The 20,403-nt window shown below is 34.8% G+C and overlaps 2 protein-coding genes across 4 annotated transcripts in view; both read right to left on the bottom strand.

Moving 5' to 3' along the window:
• FAF1 (Fas associated factor 1) overlaps positions 1-20,403 on the bottom strand; it is a 520,342-nt gene that overhangs the window by 308,752 nt on the left and 191,187 nt on the right. The gene's annotated exons all lie outside the window — the stretch shown is intronic.
• On the bottom strand, positions 5,102-6,662 carry LOC109502307 (cytochrome b-c1 complex subunit 7-like). Its single transcript, XM_045035806.1, has one exon. The coding sequence runs from the start codon at positions 5,427-5,429 to the stop codon at positions 5,235-5,237; it is 195 nt and encodes a 64-aa protein (XP_044891741.1). The 5' UTR covers positions 5,430-6,662; the 3' UTR covers positions 5,102-5,234.

A 20,403-nucleotide genomic window follows, 5' to 3' on the forward strand; every position in this document is an offset into this window, starting at 1 on the left:
AAACTTGAGTTCCTCATATTTTAAAAATTTATTCTCTGTTGGTCTCAATTTCTTCTGTGATATGGGGATAATTATACTATCAACCCTTCATTGGGGTCAAATCACGTAAAGGCATGGGAAATGTTTTGTATCAGTATGTACCCAATATACACAAGGGACTATAAAAATGTTAGTTATTTTGATTGTATTAACTAAGGTAATACACACATAAATGTTTAGCATAGTGCCTGGCCAGTATAGGTTGTCAATAGACAGTAGTTATTGTTTCAGGGATATCTGAAATAATTCAGGTCAATGAAGCACTAGAATGCAGCAAGTTTCAGAGGCAGTATTCATATATGGGTCTATCCATATATGGGTCTATCCATATCTGATACCAAAGATCTTAACACAACATAGCACTGACACTATAGCACCCTGGTATGTTACCTGAAAAATGTGAAGATAATATAGATGTCATCAAGAACAGTCCACTGAATTTGCAAACTGATAGGAGCTACTACCCAAAATATATAAAGAGCTCACAATACAACAGCAACACACACAATTAAAAATGGGCCAAGGTCCTGAATAGATATTTTTCTAAAAAAGATATACAAATGGTCTATAGGTACACAAAAAGGTGCTCAAGATCACAAATTATTAGGGAAACACAAGTCAAAACCACAGTGAGATATCACCTCATGTCTATTAGATTGGCTGTTATCAAATGCCAGCAAAAATGTGGAGAAAAGGACACAGTTGGTGGGACTATAAATTAGTACAACCACTATAGAAAACAGCATGGAGGGTCCTCAAAAAATTAAAAATAGAACTATCATATGATCCAACAATATATCCAAAGGAAATAAAAACACTATGTCAAAGAGATATCTGCACCCTTATGTTCACAGCAGCATTATCTACAATGCTTCCAAAATATGGAATATCTTCCATATGGAATATCCAATATCTTCCAAAATATGGAAGCAACCTAAGTGTCCACTGACGGATCAATGGATAAAGAGGTTGTTATGCATATATACATTTCAATATTATTCAATCATTAAAAAAAGGAAGGAAATTCTGCCATTTTTGACAACATGGGACCTTGAAGGCATTATGCTAAGTCAAAGAAGTCAGACATAGAAAGACTAATAATACTGTATAACTCAACTACATGGGGAATCCAAAAAAAAAGAAAAAGAAAAGAAAAGAAACTCAAAGGAAAAAGACCAGATTATAGTAACCAGAAGTAGGGAGTTGGGGAATGGGACAAAGGTGGTCAATGGTAGAACTTCCAGTTATTATACAAATAAGTACTAGGGATGTAATATATAACATGATGACTATAGTTAACATTACTGTATGCTACATTTTAAAGTTGTTAAGAGAGTAAATCCTACGAATTACTATCACAGAGAGAAAAAGCTTTTTTTTTTTGTATTTACATGAGATGATGGATGTTAACTAAACTCATAATGGTAATCATTTTGCAATATATGTAAGTCATTATGATGTACACCTTAAACTTATACAGTGTTGCTTATCAATTATATCTCAATAAAACTAGAAAAAGTTTTTTTTTAAAAAGCCACTGAATTCAATAGCATACTTTTCAAAACCCCAACTTAGATTATGATTTACATATAATAAAACTCACTCATGAGTTTTGATAAATATATACACCAATGCAACCACTGCCACAATTAAGATAAAGAACATTTCCTATATCACAAAAAGGTACTCATACCTCTTTGAAACAAAAACCTAACCCTACCCAACCATGGATCTTCTTCCTTCTTACTCTAAAGATGAGTTTTGTCTGTTATCTTTTATGCCTGGGATCTTTTGCTCTGCATAATGTTTTTGATCTTCACCTATATTTCTGTGTGTACCAATAAAGTTATTTTTCATTGTTTAGTAGTATTCTATTATATTGTAAGATAGGCAGCTTCTGAAATGGCTTTAATGCTCTCCACCTCATGGTATTCATGTCCTTTGTAATTCCCTCCCTGTGAGCATGGGCTGTACCAAGTTACTTCTAATGAAGACAATATAATAATGGTGATGGGATGTGGACTTCTGAGACAGGTTACAAGACTACAGTTTCCATCTTCTTAGCACACTCTCTCTTAACCTTTACTCGTTCACTCTGATGAAACCAACTGTCTTGTTTTGAATTGGTATATGGAGAGACAAACATAATAAGGAAGGGAGAGAAGCCTCCAACCAAGGGTGAGTGAAGAGCTGAGTCTCTCAGTTCAACAGCCCACATGGAAATAAATCCTGTCAGCAACCACATTAGTAATCTCAAAAGTGTATACACTTCCCTAATTGAGCCTTGAGATAACATACTAATTGCAGCCTTTGTTACACAGCAGCAAAGAAAATACATATGGACAGAGCACAATGTTTATACATTCACCAGCTGATGACCATCTGGGTTGTTTCTGTTTTTTTTCCCTACTGCAAAAAAAAGCTACTATGAACTTATTGTGAAAACTCTTTTGTAAATATGTGTGGATTTTTCTTGAATAAATACCTAAGAATGGAATTCTTAGATTGTATGATCAACTTTATAAAAAACTGCCAAACTTTTCCAAAGTGATTATACCATCATGCACTCCACCAAAGTTCCCGTTGCCACATATCACTATGAATAAGAACTTTCTTTTTGTATTTTAGCCTTTCCAGTGGGCATGGTTTTGAACTGTGGCTTTAATTTATATTCCCTGAAGATTAATAATAACTAACAAAACTGAACACCTTTTTGTGTGCTTACTGGCTATTTGCATGTCTTCTACAAAGCGCTGAATAGATGTTTTATGAGTGGACCTTGCATTGTTCTTGATCTTAGGAGTCAAGAATTTAGCCTTTAATTATGAAGTATTACATTAGTTATATGTTCTTCATCAATGTGCTTTATGAGGTTGACAAAGTTTCTTTCTATTCTTACTAATTGTGAGTTTAGTTGTTTTGTTTTTTTTAACAACATGAATGGGTATTAAATGCTTTTTCCTCCACCTACTGTAATGATCAGATAAATTTTCTCATTTATTGTTCTAATATGGTGGATTACAAGAATAAATTGTAAGCTGTTAAATAAGATTTGCTTTCCTGGATAAACTTACTTGACCATGAGGTATATTATATACGTATGTGTATATTTTATTACATTTTACTGAATTCAACTTGCAAATACTTTGTAAAGGATTTCTCCCTCTATAATTGTGAGAAATATTGGTCTGTAGCTTTCTTTTACAATAATGCCTTTGTCTGGTTTTGGTATTAGAATAATGCTGATTTCGGGGCGCCTGGGTGGCGCAGTCGGTTAAGCGTCCGACTTCAGCCAGGTCACGATCTCGCGGTCTGTGAGTTCGAGCCCCGCGTCAGGCTCTGGGCTGATGGCTCAGAGCCTGGAGCCTGTTTCCGATTCTGTGTCTCCCTCTCTCTCTGCCCCTCCCCTGTTCATGCTCTGTCTCTCTCTGTCCCCAAAAAAATAAATAAACGTTGAAAAAAAATTAAAAAAAAAAATAATGCTGATTTCACAAAATGAATTAAAAAATATTTCATCCTTGATTTATGAATAATTGCTAGTATTTCTTCCTTAAATATTAGATAGACTTTACCAGTGAAGCCATCTAATACCGGATTTTCTTTGTGGGAAGATTCTGATTGTCAATTCAATTTAAATAACTGATGTACATCTATTCAGATTTTATAATATTCTTCTGTCAGCTATAATTTGTACCTTTAATATAATTTTTATAGCTTCTTAAAGTCTGCCAAACATTAATTTACTGGCATAAATTTGTTCTTCATGTTGCCTTACAACCTATTTAATGTCTACAGGTTCCTTTCATTTCCAATATGAATAACTTTGTGGGTCTTTTGTTCTTATTCGCAGTATCAAGTAAATTATCAATTTTATTCATCGCTCAAAAAACAGCTTGAAGTTTTATTTTTTGTTCATTCTTCTTCTATTTTCTGCTTTGTTAATTCCTGTGTGTGTGTATCCACATATATAATTTGCTTCCTTCTATACTTACTTTGGATTTTATTTGCTCTTTAATAAAAAACTTTAACAGCTTTATTATGATTGACATAAAATAAACTGCATATATTTAAAATCTACAATCTCACAAGTTTTGACAAATATATTCAAAAAGTAAAACTACCATCATAATCAAGATTGTAAATTTATCCATCACCCCTGCAAAGTTTTCTTATGCCACTGGGTAATTCGTCTACACTATCCTAACTTCATCCCCAGAGAATTGAGGATTTTGATTTCTGTAACAATGGTTTATTGAGAATTATCTAGAATTTTACATAAATGAAATTGCAGAATATATACTTTTGAAATCTGGCTTCTTTCAGTCAAAGTAGTCTGAGCTTCTCTCACATTGTTGTGTGTAACAATAGTGCATTTCTTTTATTACTAAGCATAGGTATACCACAATGTTTACCCATCCACTGGCTTACGAGCATATGAGGTTTTCTACAGTTTGGTGCTTTTAGAAATAAATTGCCATGAACAATAATGTACATGTCTTGAAGGACATATGCTTTTTTTTCTCTTGGGTAAATACCTGAATGAAGAATGGTCAGTATATTTTTAAGTTTGTAGGAAACTGCCAAACTCCTTTCCAAATTGGTTTGTAATATGATGCCCTCAAATTTATTAATCTTTTCTTCTTCAATGTCTAATCTGTTAATCCCATCTGGTAAATTTTTCATCTCAGACATCATGGGTCTTCATCTCCAGATTCTCAATTTGGATCATTTTTAACATTTCCAATGACTTATGATTTGAAATCTTTCGTATCTTTTTATTTTTATAATTACAATAGACATTTAAAGTAATACATTTGTAGCTCAAATGGTTCTAATTGTATGCTTCATGTTTATCCAACTTCTTAAAAAATATTTGTAAGACAAATATTAGTCGGGTGGCTTAGTTGGGTGAGCGTGTGACTTCGGTTCAGGTCATGATCTCATGGTTCACGGGTTCGAGCCCTGTGTCAGTGTCTGTGCTGACAACTCAGAGCCTGGAGCCTGCATTGGCTCTGTGTCTTCATCTCTCTCTGCCCCCACTCCTCCCCATCCCCGCCCCCAACTAATGCTCTGTATCTCTCTCAAAAATAAATAAACATTAAAAAATTATATTTGGAAGACAGTTACAACCACAGATATCAACTCCATGATTATTTCCTTGCCCATTCTTCTCTCTCTTTTCTTTCCCAAATAACTCATTTCAGATACGGTTCAAGGTAGAATTTATACTCTTCACATTTTGTCCAATGCTCTTTAGGCACAATCTGCTGCTTCATGGTCAGGTCCAATGCTCTCTTAATGTGAAACATCCTGTTGTTGTAAAAGTTCTCAGGAAGCTTTCTTATGGTCTCTTTCATATCATCATTCCCATATATTATGTCATCTTGCATTAGCCCCAGTTTATTGAACGCTGCCACAGGCTTGATGCTGCAATCACAGGCTGACAATTTTGAATTTTGTGGATTTTACCTTAATGGGTGCTGAATATTTTTTGTTCCTATAAATATTCTTAGGCTTTGTCTAGGATGCAGATAAGTTACTTAGAAACAGCTCTTGGGTCTTGATATTAAGATGTCAGTAGGTTTCATGTGAACAGTATATAATCTAAAGCTAATTATTCCCCATTACTGAGGCAAAAACCTTGAAGCCTTGAATACTCTATCCAAGCCTCGTAAATTATGGGATTTTCCAATATAGCTTGTGAGCAGACACTATTCCTGATAGTACTCCTTCTAAGCCTTTTGGGTGGTTTATTTAGCTGTTTTAGGAGTGAATGTAAATCCTGTTTCTGAAAGTAGAAGGAGGGGAGAGAACACTTCTTGGTACAAATGGAACTAGTGGAACACTATTTCTTAGTTGAAATTGGTCATTGTTTTTAGAACTCTTTTGTAATTAAGCAATTGAACCATAAATTTCCCTCTCAATACCACTTTGTCAGCATCTAACAATTGTTGACACGCCATTTTTCCATATTAATTTAGTTCAAAATATTTTCTAATTTCCTTTGTGATTCTTTCTTTGACCCATGATTTAAAAATATGTTGTTTAACTTCCAAATATATCAGGATTTTCTAGACTTTTGATTTCTATTTTCACTCCACTGTTTTCGGAAACACAGTTCACATGGTCTTTAAACTTTCAGTGATTTGTTTTATGGCTAAGTATATTTTCTGCCTTAATGAATGTACCAACTGCACATGAAAGAATATGTATTCTGCTATAATTATGAGGAATTTACACACTTCAAATAGGTCAAACTGGTTGATATGTTGTTCATATTTGCTGTCTGTTGTTCTGAACATTAGTATGAGAAAGGACTGCTATCATCTCCAACTATGAATGTGGATTTGTCCATTTCTCATTTCAGTTCTATCAGGTTTTGTTTCATATGCTTTCAAACTCTGTTATTAGACATGTCCACATTTATGATATTTTGGTCTTTGTGATGAGTTCCCATTTTCATCATGAAATGTCTCCATTTGGCCCTCATAATATTTCTTGCCCAGAAGTCTACTTCATTTAATATTAATTTAGTAACAATGTTATTAATAACATAATACTGATTACTGTTTTTACATATATATTGTTTTCATATATATACTGTTTTCATATATTTATATTTCATATTTATACTGTTTTCATATATATATTTCAATATTATGCTTTATATTTAAAGTGGGTTTTGGAGTGCACAGGTGGCTCAATCAGTTAAGCATCTGACTTTTGATTTCAGCTCAAGTACTGATTTTGCAGTCATGAGACAGAGCCCTGCATCAGGTTCCAAGCTGAGCCTGGAGCATGCTTGGGATTCTCTATCTCTCCTTTTCAAAATAAATGAATAAAAACTTTAAAAAATATATGAAGTGATTTACTTGTACATATATCATTGGTTTTCCTTTTTTATCCAGTCTCACAATCTCTACCTTCTAATAAGAATGTAAGCTAATTTATATTAATTGTAATTACTATACAGTCTTGTTTTCTATTCATCCTATTTTTTATCATCTATTTCTATCTTCATTTGAATTTATTATTTTTAGATATTCCATTCTATTTTAACCCTTGGCTTGATAACTATTATCTGTATTTCATTGTTTTAGTGATTGCTCTAGGGTTTATAATATGCATTTTTAATTTAATACAGTCTGCCTTCAAATAACATAGGACTTGTCTTACAACAGTACACTTATATTTCCACATACCTTTACTTCTACATAATTCATAAACCCCACAATATATTTTTAATCATTTAAAGAAATTAAAAATTAAAAATTTTTCGTATGTACCCACATATTTACAATTTCTGCTGTTCTTCATTTATTTGTATTAATCTAATTTTCTGTTATAATTTTCTTTCAGCCTAAGGAACTTCCAATAACATTTCTTGCAGCTTTTGTTTGTGAAAAATATATTTATTTTGTCTTGATTTTAGAAAGATATTTTTGTTGGATATAGTATTCTAAGTTAACATTTTATTCCTTCAACACTTAAAAATATCTCTGATTGTCTCCTGGCTTGCATTGCTTCTGATAATAAGTCTGTAGTCATTATTTTTAAATCTCTTTCCTATATACAATGTGTCTTTTTTTCCTCACCTCTGATTAATATTTTTTGCAGTTTTATGCTTTTATTAACACAAATATGATGGGCACAAAAGCCGCCTATTCATTCTCTTCACTGTGCAGCCTGGCATTGGGATTGGTGACTCTGATAGACAGCTGGGGTACTCTTCCCAAAATGGCTTTGCAGTTTTTGGAGGAGACATTATGAGCAATCTCTGCACAGTAAGATTTGTTGCACATCAGCAGCACTTCAAGCTCCTTGACGTTGTGGATTAGGAATTTCCAGAAGCTGTTGGGCAGCATGTGCTTTGTTTTCTTGTTGCTCTCGTAACCATTGCAGGGCATCAAGACTAGCCCTTGAATCTTGTGCACCCCTATTGTCAATGCCTCTAGGTTTCCACCAGTTGCACTTAATTTTGACAGACCAGTCTGACTGTTGCTGGATGAACTTCTTGTACTACTGATTTTCAGCAATTTTATTATGATCTGTCTTGATATGGCTTCCTATGAGTTACTCCTACTTGGAGTTACTAAGTTTCTTACACCTGTCTGTAAGTTTACATTTTTCATTAAATTTGAGTAGTTTTGTGTTATTATTCTTTTAACATTTTTCCCTTTCTACTAGTCCCTCTAGTTCAGGAAATCTAATCATACATACATTAGACCACTCAATTTGTCCCCACTCAGGCTGCATTCTACCACCTCACTCCTGTAGTTTTGCTGTGTGTACTTCATTTTGCATTGCTTTTATTGTTATGTCTTCAAATTAATTGATCTTTTCTTCAACAGCATCTACCTCTTAATTCTTTTGAGTAAATTCTTTCTTAGTAGATCTTATACTTTAGAATCTCCATTTAGTCAATTTTCAGTATTTTTCATTTCTTTCCTCATTGCGTTCTTGATTTCCTTTAAACTCTTAAGAATAGTTAAAACAGCTGTTTTAAAATCTTCATCTGTTAATTCCATTATTTTTGCCATTTAAGGATTTTTATTTTCAAATTTTTCTCCAAGTTATGAGTCATACTTGGATACTTCTCATGTCTACTATTTTTGACTAAATGCCATTCATTATGAAAATTACATTAATGAGTATCTACATTTACTGGTTTGCCTTTAAAGAGAGTGGAAGTTTATTCTGACAGGCCCTTAATTTTCAGGCATATCAGACTGATCCTCTTTAGACTCCTTCACAACACTTTTTAGGGTGGATCTAAAGCAGCGATTCTCAAAAGTATAGTTCACAGATGCCTAGGACTGCTTGAGACTGATTGTACAAAAGTAATGCTAAGTAATATTCCTGCTACTTTATCACAAATCGAAGTAGTGGTGTTAAGCTGAACTACTAGTCCTTATATCCTTAACCACCAAATACTTGCATTAAAAAAAAAAAAGCCATGAAGTAACAAAAATGGTTACCTTTATTAAATCTCAGTGCATTTAATATTATGTGTGATGAAACTGGAAGTACCCATAAAGCACTTCTGTTACATATTAAAGTACAATCATTGTTCTGAGGAAAAGGACTTGTTTATAATGTGAGATGAACTATGTTTCTCACAGAACACTATTTTTACTTGAATAAATGATATTACTTTATGTTATTCAGACTTGACATTTTCTTAAAAAGGAACAAAGTAAGCCTGTCAACCCAAGGGAAAAATCTGACATTTTTTGGTCAATGATAAAATTTGAGGCTTCAAACTAAATCCCAAATTTTTAAAACTTTGTATATGTTATTATGAGCTTGATAACTTCCCCATACTTAAAATACTTTTCTGTGAGATTAGTGATGGTATTAACAAATTATTGGGACACCTGGGTTGTTCAGTTGGTTAAGCAACCAACTCTTACTCATCTCAGGTCATAATCTCAGTTTGTGAGTTCTAACCCCACACCAGGCTCCATGCTGACAGTGTGGATGGAGCCTGCTTGAGATTCTCTCCCTCTCTCTCTCTCTCTGTGCCCCCCTCGTGCATACTCACTTTCTCTCCCAAAATAAATAAACTTTAAAAAAAAGTGATTTACTGATATCATATAATGCAATTTGTCAATATTTCATTTATCTATATAACTAAGTGAACCAATATTTTCCAAATGACTATTTCATGGTATTAGAAAATCATACAGTGAAAGTAAAGATATTCCAGTGAATTTTCATATAACAGAATACCACAATTTCGCTGGTGTGGTTTCAGATTTTACATTGCAACTGGCCTTTAAGAAATGATCATTTACCAGTTTTGGTTGTAGTATCAAATGAGAATATCAAATAAAACTATAAGAATATAGGGAAGAGTTAAGATGGCAGAGTAGTAAGGGGATCCTAGGCTTGTCTTGTACCTGAAACACAGCTAGATCAACATCAAACCATTTTGAACAACTAGGAAATTGATCTGAGGATTAACAGAACAATCTGCATAATTTGAGGGAGAGAATGCGGCAGGTACACCTGTCTGCAGAGGTGAACTGGGGGAGAGAAGAGCCATAGAATGAAAGAGAGGAGGGATCCATTTTTTTCAAAGAAGAGAAAGAGGGGGAGACTGAGCAGAGCCTCCATTCACACAACAAAAACACTCCCCCTCAAAGTACCTAGAGAAAAAGAGTGAAAACATGTGCAGGGGACTGCGCAAGAAAACTGTTCCCCAAAATAACTGATGGAGGTGGGGAGAAGCAGAGGGTTTCAATACTGCCAGTTTTTTATAAACAGCAGAACAAAGAGTCTGGTTTCCGAGGCTAGCACCTAGTAGCACTCTGGCAAGAAAGCAGGGAGGACGCCCGGGAGTGGGCAGCACAAACTAAGGATCCCCTGGGTCTGGCAGGGAGAAGTGGTTACCCTGCTTGTAGCGCACATGGTAGAGGCAATACAGATCTCCACAGGCAAGACCCGGTAGGTGCCATAGAGCTACCCACTCACCTATGATAGAAACAAAGGCGCTGGCTGTGTGTTGGGATTTACCTTAAATTCTGAGCCACTGCTGCTACATGGTCATGCAAACATTTTCTGGGACAAGCCAGTACCAGCCACAGTAAAGCGAGATCCTTCCCCAGAAGATCACCACAGGCTGAGCCATAGGGGTCTCTGAAGTGTTGGGTTGTGAAACACAGTTGCCTCTGGAGATAAAACTCTGGAGAGAGGTGCTGCCTGGCAGGCAGACAGCTCGAACATGGATGGGGGAAGGCAGGGAGCTGACAGAACTAGAGACACAGGAGGGGTGAATGATCACTAGTCTATGAGTCCAGAAACTTCCCTATTGGGGAGACTAAGAGAACAGGGTGAAGCCACTTTCACCATTAGCACAACACTGATCAACCCCAGTGAGCTAGCCAGAGCCACCAAGTGGAGAATGGAGCAGTTACACTAAGCCCTGCTCCTAGCACTCCACTAGGGCAAGTAAACCTGAGAATCAGAGCAGAAGACCTCCCCCAGAAGACCAGCACAAATCCCTTCCAGGCACTTAGTCTACTGATCATAAAGTGCTGCAAGTTTCAGCTCTAGGGAAAACCTGATTCATTTAGGGTTTTGTGTTTTTTTTTGTATGTTCATTCGTTCTTTGGGTTTTTTTTTTTTCTTCTATTTTGCTTGTTTTTTTCTCGGATACAGAAAGAGAACTTATTTACTTATTTATTTAATTTTTTTTTCTTTTCTCTTGTCTGTTTTATCTATCAAGCTACCCTTAACAAGCAGACCAAAACACACCTAGGATCTAGCTTCCTTTATTTGATTTTTTTCTAATTTTTTAAACTTTTATTTCATTTTGTTACATTTTTCCTTCCTCCAAAATGACACGATGGATGAATTCACCGAAAGAAAGAAAGAAAGAAAGAAAGAAAGAAAGAAAGAAAGAAAGAAAGAAAGAAAGAACAGAAAGAAAGAAAGAAAGAAAGAAAGAAAGAAAGAAAGAAAGAAAGAAACCAGGAAGAAATGATGGCTAGGGATTTAATCAATACAGATATAACTAAGAGTCTGAACTGGAATTTAAAACAATGATTATAAGGATACTAACTGGGCTTAAAAAAAAAGCATAGAAGACACCAGAGAATTCTTTTCTGCAAAGATAAAAGAACTAAAATCTAGTCAGGCCGAAATAAAAAAAGATGTAAGTGAGATGCAAACCCAAATGGAGGTCACAAAAACCTCCAATGGATGAGGAAAACCTCATCCAATATGGATGAGGCAGAGGAGCAAATTAGGGACATAAAAGATAAAATTATAGAAAATAATGAAGCTGAAAAGAAGAGGGAAATAAAATAGATCACAAAGGTAAATTCAGGGACCTCAGCAACTTATTAAAATGTTATAACATTTGTAATGATAGGAATCCCCAGAAGATGAAGAAACAGAAAAGGGGGCAGAAAGCTTATGTGAACAAATTATAGCTGAAAACTTCCCTAATCTGAGGAAAGACACAGAGATCAAAATCCAAAAAGCAGAGAGAACTCTCATTAAATTCAACAAAAGCTGGCCATTGCCAAGACACATCATTGTCAAATTCACAAAATATACCAACAAGGAAAGAATCTTGAAAGCACTAAGGAAAAAAACTCCTTACTATAAGGGAAGACAAATCAGGTTTGCAGCAGATCTGTCCATAGAAAATTGGCAGGCCAGAAATGAGTGGCAGGATATATTCACCATGTTAAATTGGAAAAATATGCAGCCAAGAATAGTCTATCCAACAACGCTGTCATTCAGAATAGAAGGACAAAGAGTTTCACAGAAAAACAAAAACTAAAGCAGTCTGTGACTACTAACCTAGCCCTGCAAGAAATTTTAAGGGGGACACTTTGAGTGGAAAAAAAAAACAAAAACAAGAAAACAAGAAAACAAAAACCATGACCAAAAGCAGAAAAACTAGAAAGGACCAGAGAGCATCACCAGAAACACCAACTCTATATGTAACACAATGGCACTAAATTCATAACTTTCAATAATCACTCTGAATATAAATGAACTAAGTGCTCCAATCAAAAGATGTAGGGTATCAGAATGGATTTAAAAAAAAATAACAAGAGGGGCGCCTGGGTGGCTCAGTTGGTTAAGCGTCCGACTTCAGCTCAGGTCACAATCTCGCGGTCCGTGGGTTTGAGCCCCGCGTCGGGCTCTGGGCTGATGGCTCGGAGCCTGGAGCCTGCTTCCGATTCTGTCTCCCTCTCTCTCTGCCCCTCCCCTGTTCATGCTCTGTCTCTCTCTGTCTCAAAAATAAATAAACGTTAAAAAAAATTAAAAAAAAATAACAAGATCCATCTATAAGCTGCCTAGGAGAGACTCATTTTAGACCTAAAGACAGCTGCAGATTGAATGGACATCAAAAGAAAACCAGAGTAGCCATACTTAGACAAACTAGATTTTAAAACAAAGACTGTAACAAAAGATGAATACAGACATTATATCACAATTAAGGTGTTAGAATCAAGACGATTCTAACAATTATGAATATTTATGGACCCAACTTGGAAGAACCCAAATGTATAAATGAATTAATAACAAACATAAAGAAACTCATTGATAATATCATAATATGAGGGGACTTTAACACCCCACTTACAACAATGGACAGATCATCTAAGCAGAAAACCCTCAACAAGGAAACAATGGTGTTGAATGACACACTGGACTGGACAGATTTAACATATATTCAGAACATTCAATTCTAAAGCAGCAGAATACACATTCTTTTCAAGTGCACATAGAACATTCTTCAGAATAGATCATCTACTGGGTCACAAATCAGTCCTCAGCTAGTACTAAAAGATCAATTATCATACCATGCATGTTTTCAGATCACAATGCTATAAAACTTCAAGTCAACCACAAGAAAAAATTTGGAAAGCCCTCAAATACATGGAGGTCAAAGAATAGCCTACTAAAGAATGAATGGATTAAGCAGGAAATTAAAGAAGAAATTAAAAAATAAATGAAAGCAAATGAAAATGAAAACACAATAGTCCAGACCTTTGGGGTGCAGCAAAGGCAGTGCTGAGAAGGAAGTATATTGCATTTCAGGCCTATTTCAAGAAACAAGAAAGGTCCCAAATACTCAATCTAACCTTATACTAAAGGAGCTAATATAGTAACAGCAAATAAACCCTAAAGCCAGCAGAAAAAGGGAAATTATAGAGCAGATATAAACAATTTAGAAACAAAACTAATAGCTGGTTCTTTCAAAGAATTAACAAACCCCTAGTCACCCTTATCATAAAGAGATCACAACCAATACCAGAGAAATACAATTGTAAGACAATACTATGAAAAATTATATGCCAACAAACTGGGCAATTTGGAAGAAATGGACAAATTCCTAGAAACTCACACACTACCAAAACTGAAACAGGAAGAAATAGAAAATTTAAACAGGTCCATAACCGGCAAAGAAATTGAATCAGTAATCAAAAATCACCCAGCAAACAAGAGTCCTGGGCCAGACGGTTTCTACCAGGGGAATTCTACCAGACATTTAAAGAGTTAATACCTATTCTTCCCAAACTGTTCCAAAAAATAGAAACAGAAGGAAAACTTCAAAACTCATTCTACAAAGCCAGCATTACCCTGATTCCAATATCAGCCAAAGACCCCACTAAAAAGGAGAATTACAAACCAACATCCCTAATGAACATGGATGCAAATATTCTCAATAAAATACTAGCAAATTTAATTCAACAAAATACTAGCAAACTGAATTCAACAGTACATTAAAAGAACTATCCATCATGATCAAATGGGATTTATTCCTGGGATGTAGAGCTGGTTCAATATTCACAAATCATTCAATGTGATACACATTAATAAAAGAAAGGATAAGAACCATATGATCCTGTCCACAGATGCAGAAAAAGCATTTGACAAAACACAGCATCCATTTTTGATAAAAACCCTCAACAAAGTAGGGATAGATGGAATATACTTCAACATCACAAAGGCAATATATGAAAGACCCATAGCTAATTATCATCCCCAATGGGGAAAAACTGAGAACCTTTCCCCTACAGTCTGGAACAAGACAAGGATGTCCGCTCTCACCCCTGGTATTCAACACAATCTGAAAGTCCTAGGCTCAGCAATCAGACAACAAAATAAATAAAGGGTATATAAATTAGCAAGGAAGAAGTCAAACTTTATTTGCAAATGGCATGATACCATGTGTAGAAAACCTGAAAGACTCCACAAAAAATTGCCAGAACTAATACAGGAGTTCAAAGTCATAGGATATAAAATCATTGTGCAGAAATCTGTTTTATTTCTATACACCCATAACGAAGTAGCAGAGAAAGAAATTATCCCATTTGCAATTGCACCAAAAACAGTAAGATACCTAGAAATAAATATAACTGAAGAGATAAAAGATCTGTACTCTGAAAAGTATAGAACACTTATGAAAGAAATTGAAGAGGACACAAAGAAATGGAAAAGCATTCCATTCTCATGGATTGGAAGAACATACATTGTTAAAATGTCTATACTAATATAGAAAATATTCCTCTGGAGACTCTACTAACTGTATGTTCAACAGAGTTTCTTTCCTCTGGCAGGAAGGAATTTAACAGTCTCCTAACCCCAGGAATTGTTCAACTCAGCCTGTGATATTCAGATTACTATTCAGCCAAAGATTTGAGGGCAGCACAATCCAGATTTCTGGAGTTTTCTCTACATAGCTCTCTTTTCTCTAGTATTCTGCCCAAAACATTCCAGTCATCTCAGCACCATGGATCTCCCAGTTCTTCTTTTCATGTCAACAAGACTGTCAGGTTCTGCTTGGGTTCCTTTTCTGTAAATAATGGTCTAGAAAACTTCTCCAAGGCAGAAATCAGAGGGAACTATAGAGCTCACCTTATTTGTTTCCCTTTTCTCAGCGATCATAGACCTATTACGTTGCCTGTTGTCCAATACCTAAAGACAGTTATTTCATATATTTTGTCCAGTTTTATAGGTGCTTTCAGCAGGCCCACACCAATTATTCCTCTAGGGGCAAAAATAGAAATTCTTGTAATTTTTATTTCTTGAAGTTATTGCCAACAAAAATCCCAATGTTTTCCGAAGTTTGAAACAGTTTCAGAAAAACTAACCAATCAGGGGCACCTGGGTGGCTCAGTTGGTTAAGTGTCCGACTCTTGATCTGAGCTCAAGTCATATCATGATCTCATGGTTCATAGGATCAAACCCCATACAGGGCTCCACACTGACAGTGTGGAGCCTCCTAGGGATTCTCCCTCTCTCTCTGCTCCTCCCCTGCTTGTGCTCTCACTAAATAAATAAACTTAAAAAAAAGTAAATCAACAAAAAAAGAAAAATTAACCATCAGAGATGTAGCTCATGAAAGTATAGTCAGCTATTGTTAGACACACTGATTCTATTTTACATGATAATGCCTACCTTTACATTGTAAATTATGATGTTTTATATTTATGTGGTTTTATATTAACATGAACCATAAATTAGTTCATCTAACAATTTATTCTATGCATTAATAAGGATATTACAAACATTGCTCTGAGTATAACTGCCTTTGCTTTTTTTTGTTTTGTTTTAACAGCAACATTTCTTTATTTTTTTAAAATTTCTTTTTTAACGTTTATTTATTTTTGAGACAGAGAGAGACAGAGCGTGAACAGGGAAGGGGCAGAGAGAGAGGGAGACACAGAATCTGAAACAGGCTCCAGGCTCTGAGCCGTCAGCACAACGCCCAACGCGGGGCTCAAACTCACAGACCGTGAGATCATGACCTGAGCTGAAGTCGGATGCTTAACCGACCGAGCCACCCAGGCGCCCTGACACCAACATTTCTTTAGAACTTTCCAATTTTTAATGACAAGAAAGCTAAAAAGAAAAAGGAAAGAAAAAAAGACTACTTCAAACCTTCATCAGCAATTACTCTAAACAGAAAGCTCCTTTAGACTGATACACTACAATATACTGAAAACAGATTTATAAACACTTTTCTTTATCTGCCATTTAAATGCCTAACAAACAGAAATTTTATACAGTTTTTATCTTCCTTCAGATTCCCAAGTTTTAACAAATACACTGTGTATAGAATTTATTACCTTCTTTCAAGTTCATTTGGAAGGAATATGTAGTATTAAACCTTTATATTTGTAAAGGCAACTAAATACGAGGAGAAGAAAAAGGATTCTATCAATATAAAACAAATGACTATTAATACATTCCAATTATTTCCTTTCACAGAGGAAAATGTGTAGTGAAAGTTGGATACTGGGACTGTATTAATAACTTCCACATGGAATTAGGCACATTGTTGCAATGTTATAATCACTAGGATGAAAAGCATTACCCCAGTTCTGTCACTGGGTAACTATCATTAAGGCAAATTATAAGCCCTCTCTGGGTCTCAAATTCCACATTAATTTTAAAAAACCTATGAATACATTTCATATTAATGAGGCCTGTAATGCCAGCTGCTGCCATTTTTTAATTTAAAAAAATGCCAGCACAAGTTGGCGCCAAAAAGTTAAAACTGTCCCCAAAAGAAAAATGATAGCCTATCTCAGTAGAAACAATAAGGAAATCAAACCTATAATCTAGAAGAAACAAAATGTACAATAAGTATCGCATGGATTTTTCCCCCAAGTACAATCCTCAAAACTGAATTTTCCCCCCTTTGTCCCATTAACATTTTTGCAAGTCAGAAATACTTTAGTGCTCCCAATCATTTCCTTATTTCGAACATTATAACCTACCAGTCCCTACAAATACTTGTTTTAACTATGACAGCTATTCTTTTGAGAAAAACCAGATTAAGATTCTGTATCAAAGGTATATTAGACTTTTAAGGTTGGAAAGAACCCATCCCAGAGGCTGTGTAAAACCACTCTGAAGTATGACTTATCCAAGAACAAGTAAGACTTTAACAGCAAAGACTACAAGGCAATGCTGCATTGTTTCTCCCTCTACACCACAGATTCTGACTTCACAGGTTCAAAGGTGCAGCTCTTGCATAACCTGCTGCTCAAACATATAAATTTAAACAAAAAGATCACTAACATAACACCTATAGTTATCAAAAGAATCATAAATATATGGATATTTAGAGGTTCTGAGACAAAAGGATTCCAGAAAATACTACTCATTTTTACATGGTTATTTACAGTGTGTCACTGGGTCCTACAAGAACTTGAGATTACACCCAACAATGCATACATACACTCTATCAGACTACTCTAAAAGCTAATATTTGTGTCTGTGAAATTAAAAGTCTTAAGTCATTTTTTTCCCCAAACATCAATGTTCCCCTGAAAGTTGAAAGAAACCTAAAGATTATATTTAATAGGTAAGAAAGTATTGAAAATAACTTTTTAGGGGGGAGCGCCTGGGTGGCTCAGTTGGTGGAACATCCAACTTGAGCTCAGGTCACAATCTCATGGTTCACGAGTTCGAGCCCTGCATCAAGCTTGCTGCTGTCAGCGCAGAGCCCACTGCAGATCCTCTATCCCCATCTCTCTCTGCCCCTCCCCTGCTCATGCTCTCTCTCGCTCTCGCTCTCAAAAATGAGTAACATTTAAAAAAATAAACAAAATAACTTTTTAGGGAGCAAAGGTTCGGGTCATTTCTGAAGCATACTGGTCAATAAAGATTATCAAATACTTTTCATTAGTGGCTATTTTCTATTTACCTCTTTGCTTCTCGTATTGTAGGTCCTTTGCCCAAATAAAAACACTCTATGCTTGCCATTCATATAACAAAATTGTTTTAAGATCTAAAATCTCATATCAATGTCACATCTACTCTGTGTAAAGCATTAAGTTTAGCACTCTGAAGAATACAAAAACTGAATATTAAGCCAGGATGGAAAGGGCTTCCCAATTACAAACATAAAGGGAAAAACTATGAAAAAAAAGTCCAATACATATTGTCAAAATAAAAATCTTCCTTATCCCCAAAAGCACAAAATAAAAATGTAAATTGGGAAGATATCTTAAAAACAGATAATGAATAAAAGGATAATCTCATTTATATAAAAAGTTCTTATAAATTAAAGTTTTTAAATCAATAGAAACATAATCTCACATATAAGAGAACCACTAAACCTAGTGAAGTATTAACTCATTAGTTAGAGTGAAAGAAAAGTGAATTGAAAACAAAAGATATCATCTATTGGCCAAACTGGCAAAGCACTTTCTTTTTTTTATTGTGGAAATATATTCATACCATAAAATGCACCACTCTAACCATTTTAAGGTGTGCAGTTCAATGGCATTAAGTACTTTCACATTGTGTAACCATCATTCCTATCCATCTCCAGAACTTACTCATCACCCCACACTGTAACTCTGTACCCATTAAACAATACCTCCTTATTCCCACCTCCCCCAGCTCCTGGTAACCACTAATCTACATGCTACAATTTGACTATCATCAGTACCTTCTATAAGGGGAATAATACATATTTGTCCTTTTGTGTCTGGCTTATTTCATTTAGCATAATGTCTTCAACTGTCATCCATGTTGTAGCATACTGCAGAATTTCATTCCTTTTTCAGGCTGAATAATATTCTATTGTGTGTATATATACATATATATATGTATACACCACATTTTGCTTATCCATTTTCAGCTGATAGCTTCTTGGAATGTTTCTACTTTTTGTTCTATTTTTCTGTAAATGTACTTACTTTCAATACTTTTGGGTATATACTCAAGAAGTAGGATTGGTGGATTACATGATAATTCTAGGTTTAATTTTTCAAGGAGCGCCACACTGTTTCCCCAGTAGCTGCACAATTTTATACCCCTACCAGCAATGAACAAGTGTTCCAATTTCTCCAGATCCTCACCAAATCTTAACACTTCCTGTTGTTTAGATGATAGTAATCTTGATGGGTGTGAAGTGGTATCTCATTTTGGATTTGATTTGCATTTTCCTCATAATTCATGATGTTCATCATATTTTCATGTGCTTGGCCATCTATATATTTTCTTGGGAGAAATATCTACTCAAGTCCTCTGCCCAATTTTTAAACAACTTATTTTTTATTGAGATATAATTGATATATAACATTGTATAATTTTAAGGTGTATGTATATATGTTGATTTGACACACTTATATATTGCAATTTGATTACCATTGTAACAACTCTATCACGTCACAATTATTTCTTTTTTGTGGCGGGAACAATTTTAATTGGATTCTTTGGATTTTTTTTTTGTGGGGAAGTTGCAGGAGTTTTTTATATATTCTGGATACTAATCCCTTATCAGATATATGATTTGCAGGTATTTTCTACCAGTCTATAGGTTGCCTTTTTATTCTGTGAATAGAATCTTTGATGCACAAAAGTTTTTAATTTTGATGAAGTCCAGTTCACTTACTTTTTTTCTTTTGTTCCTATGCTTTTGGTACCATATACAAGAAATCATTGCCAAACCCAATGACATGAAGTTTTTCCCTTATATTTTGTTAGAAGATTTTTCAAGTTTGAGCTCTTATGTTTAGGTCTTTGAGGTTTTTCTGGTTTTTGTTTTTTTAAATATCACAAACTGTTGGCAAGAGTATAAATTAGTATACTATTGATGGCAATTTAAACTAGTAAGACTTCACTGAAGAGTAATTTAGTAGAATATGCCAAAAACTAAAAAAATGGGTGTGCCCTCTCATGCAGAATTACACCACTAGGCATCTATATTAAGAAAAATAATCATTGAGGTTCAACAAAGTTCACTGCAGAATATTATAGTGAAAGATCAAGAAGGGAGGGGAGCTCAAAATAACCAGCAAAAGGGAAATGATCCACTAAATCACAGTATGGATTTTAAAAACTATGTACTTCAAGAGTATTTTCTTTTTGAGA

The sequence above is a fragment of the Felis catus genome, chromosome C1, assembly GCF_018350175.1.
Source record: "Felis catus isolate Fca126 chromosome C1, F.catus_Fca126_mat1.0, whole genome shotgun sequence".
Taxonomy (NCBI): Eukaryota; Metazoa; Chordata; class Mammalia; order Carnivora; family Felidae; genus Felis; species Felis catus.

What these genes read in the sequence shown, in the direction of transcription:
- LOC109502307 (XM_045035806.1), bottom strand. Translation starts at nt 5,429, where the DNA reads ATGCAAGATGACATAATATATGGGAATGATGATATGAAAGAGACCATA.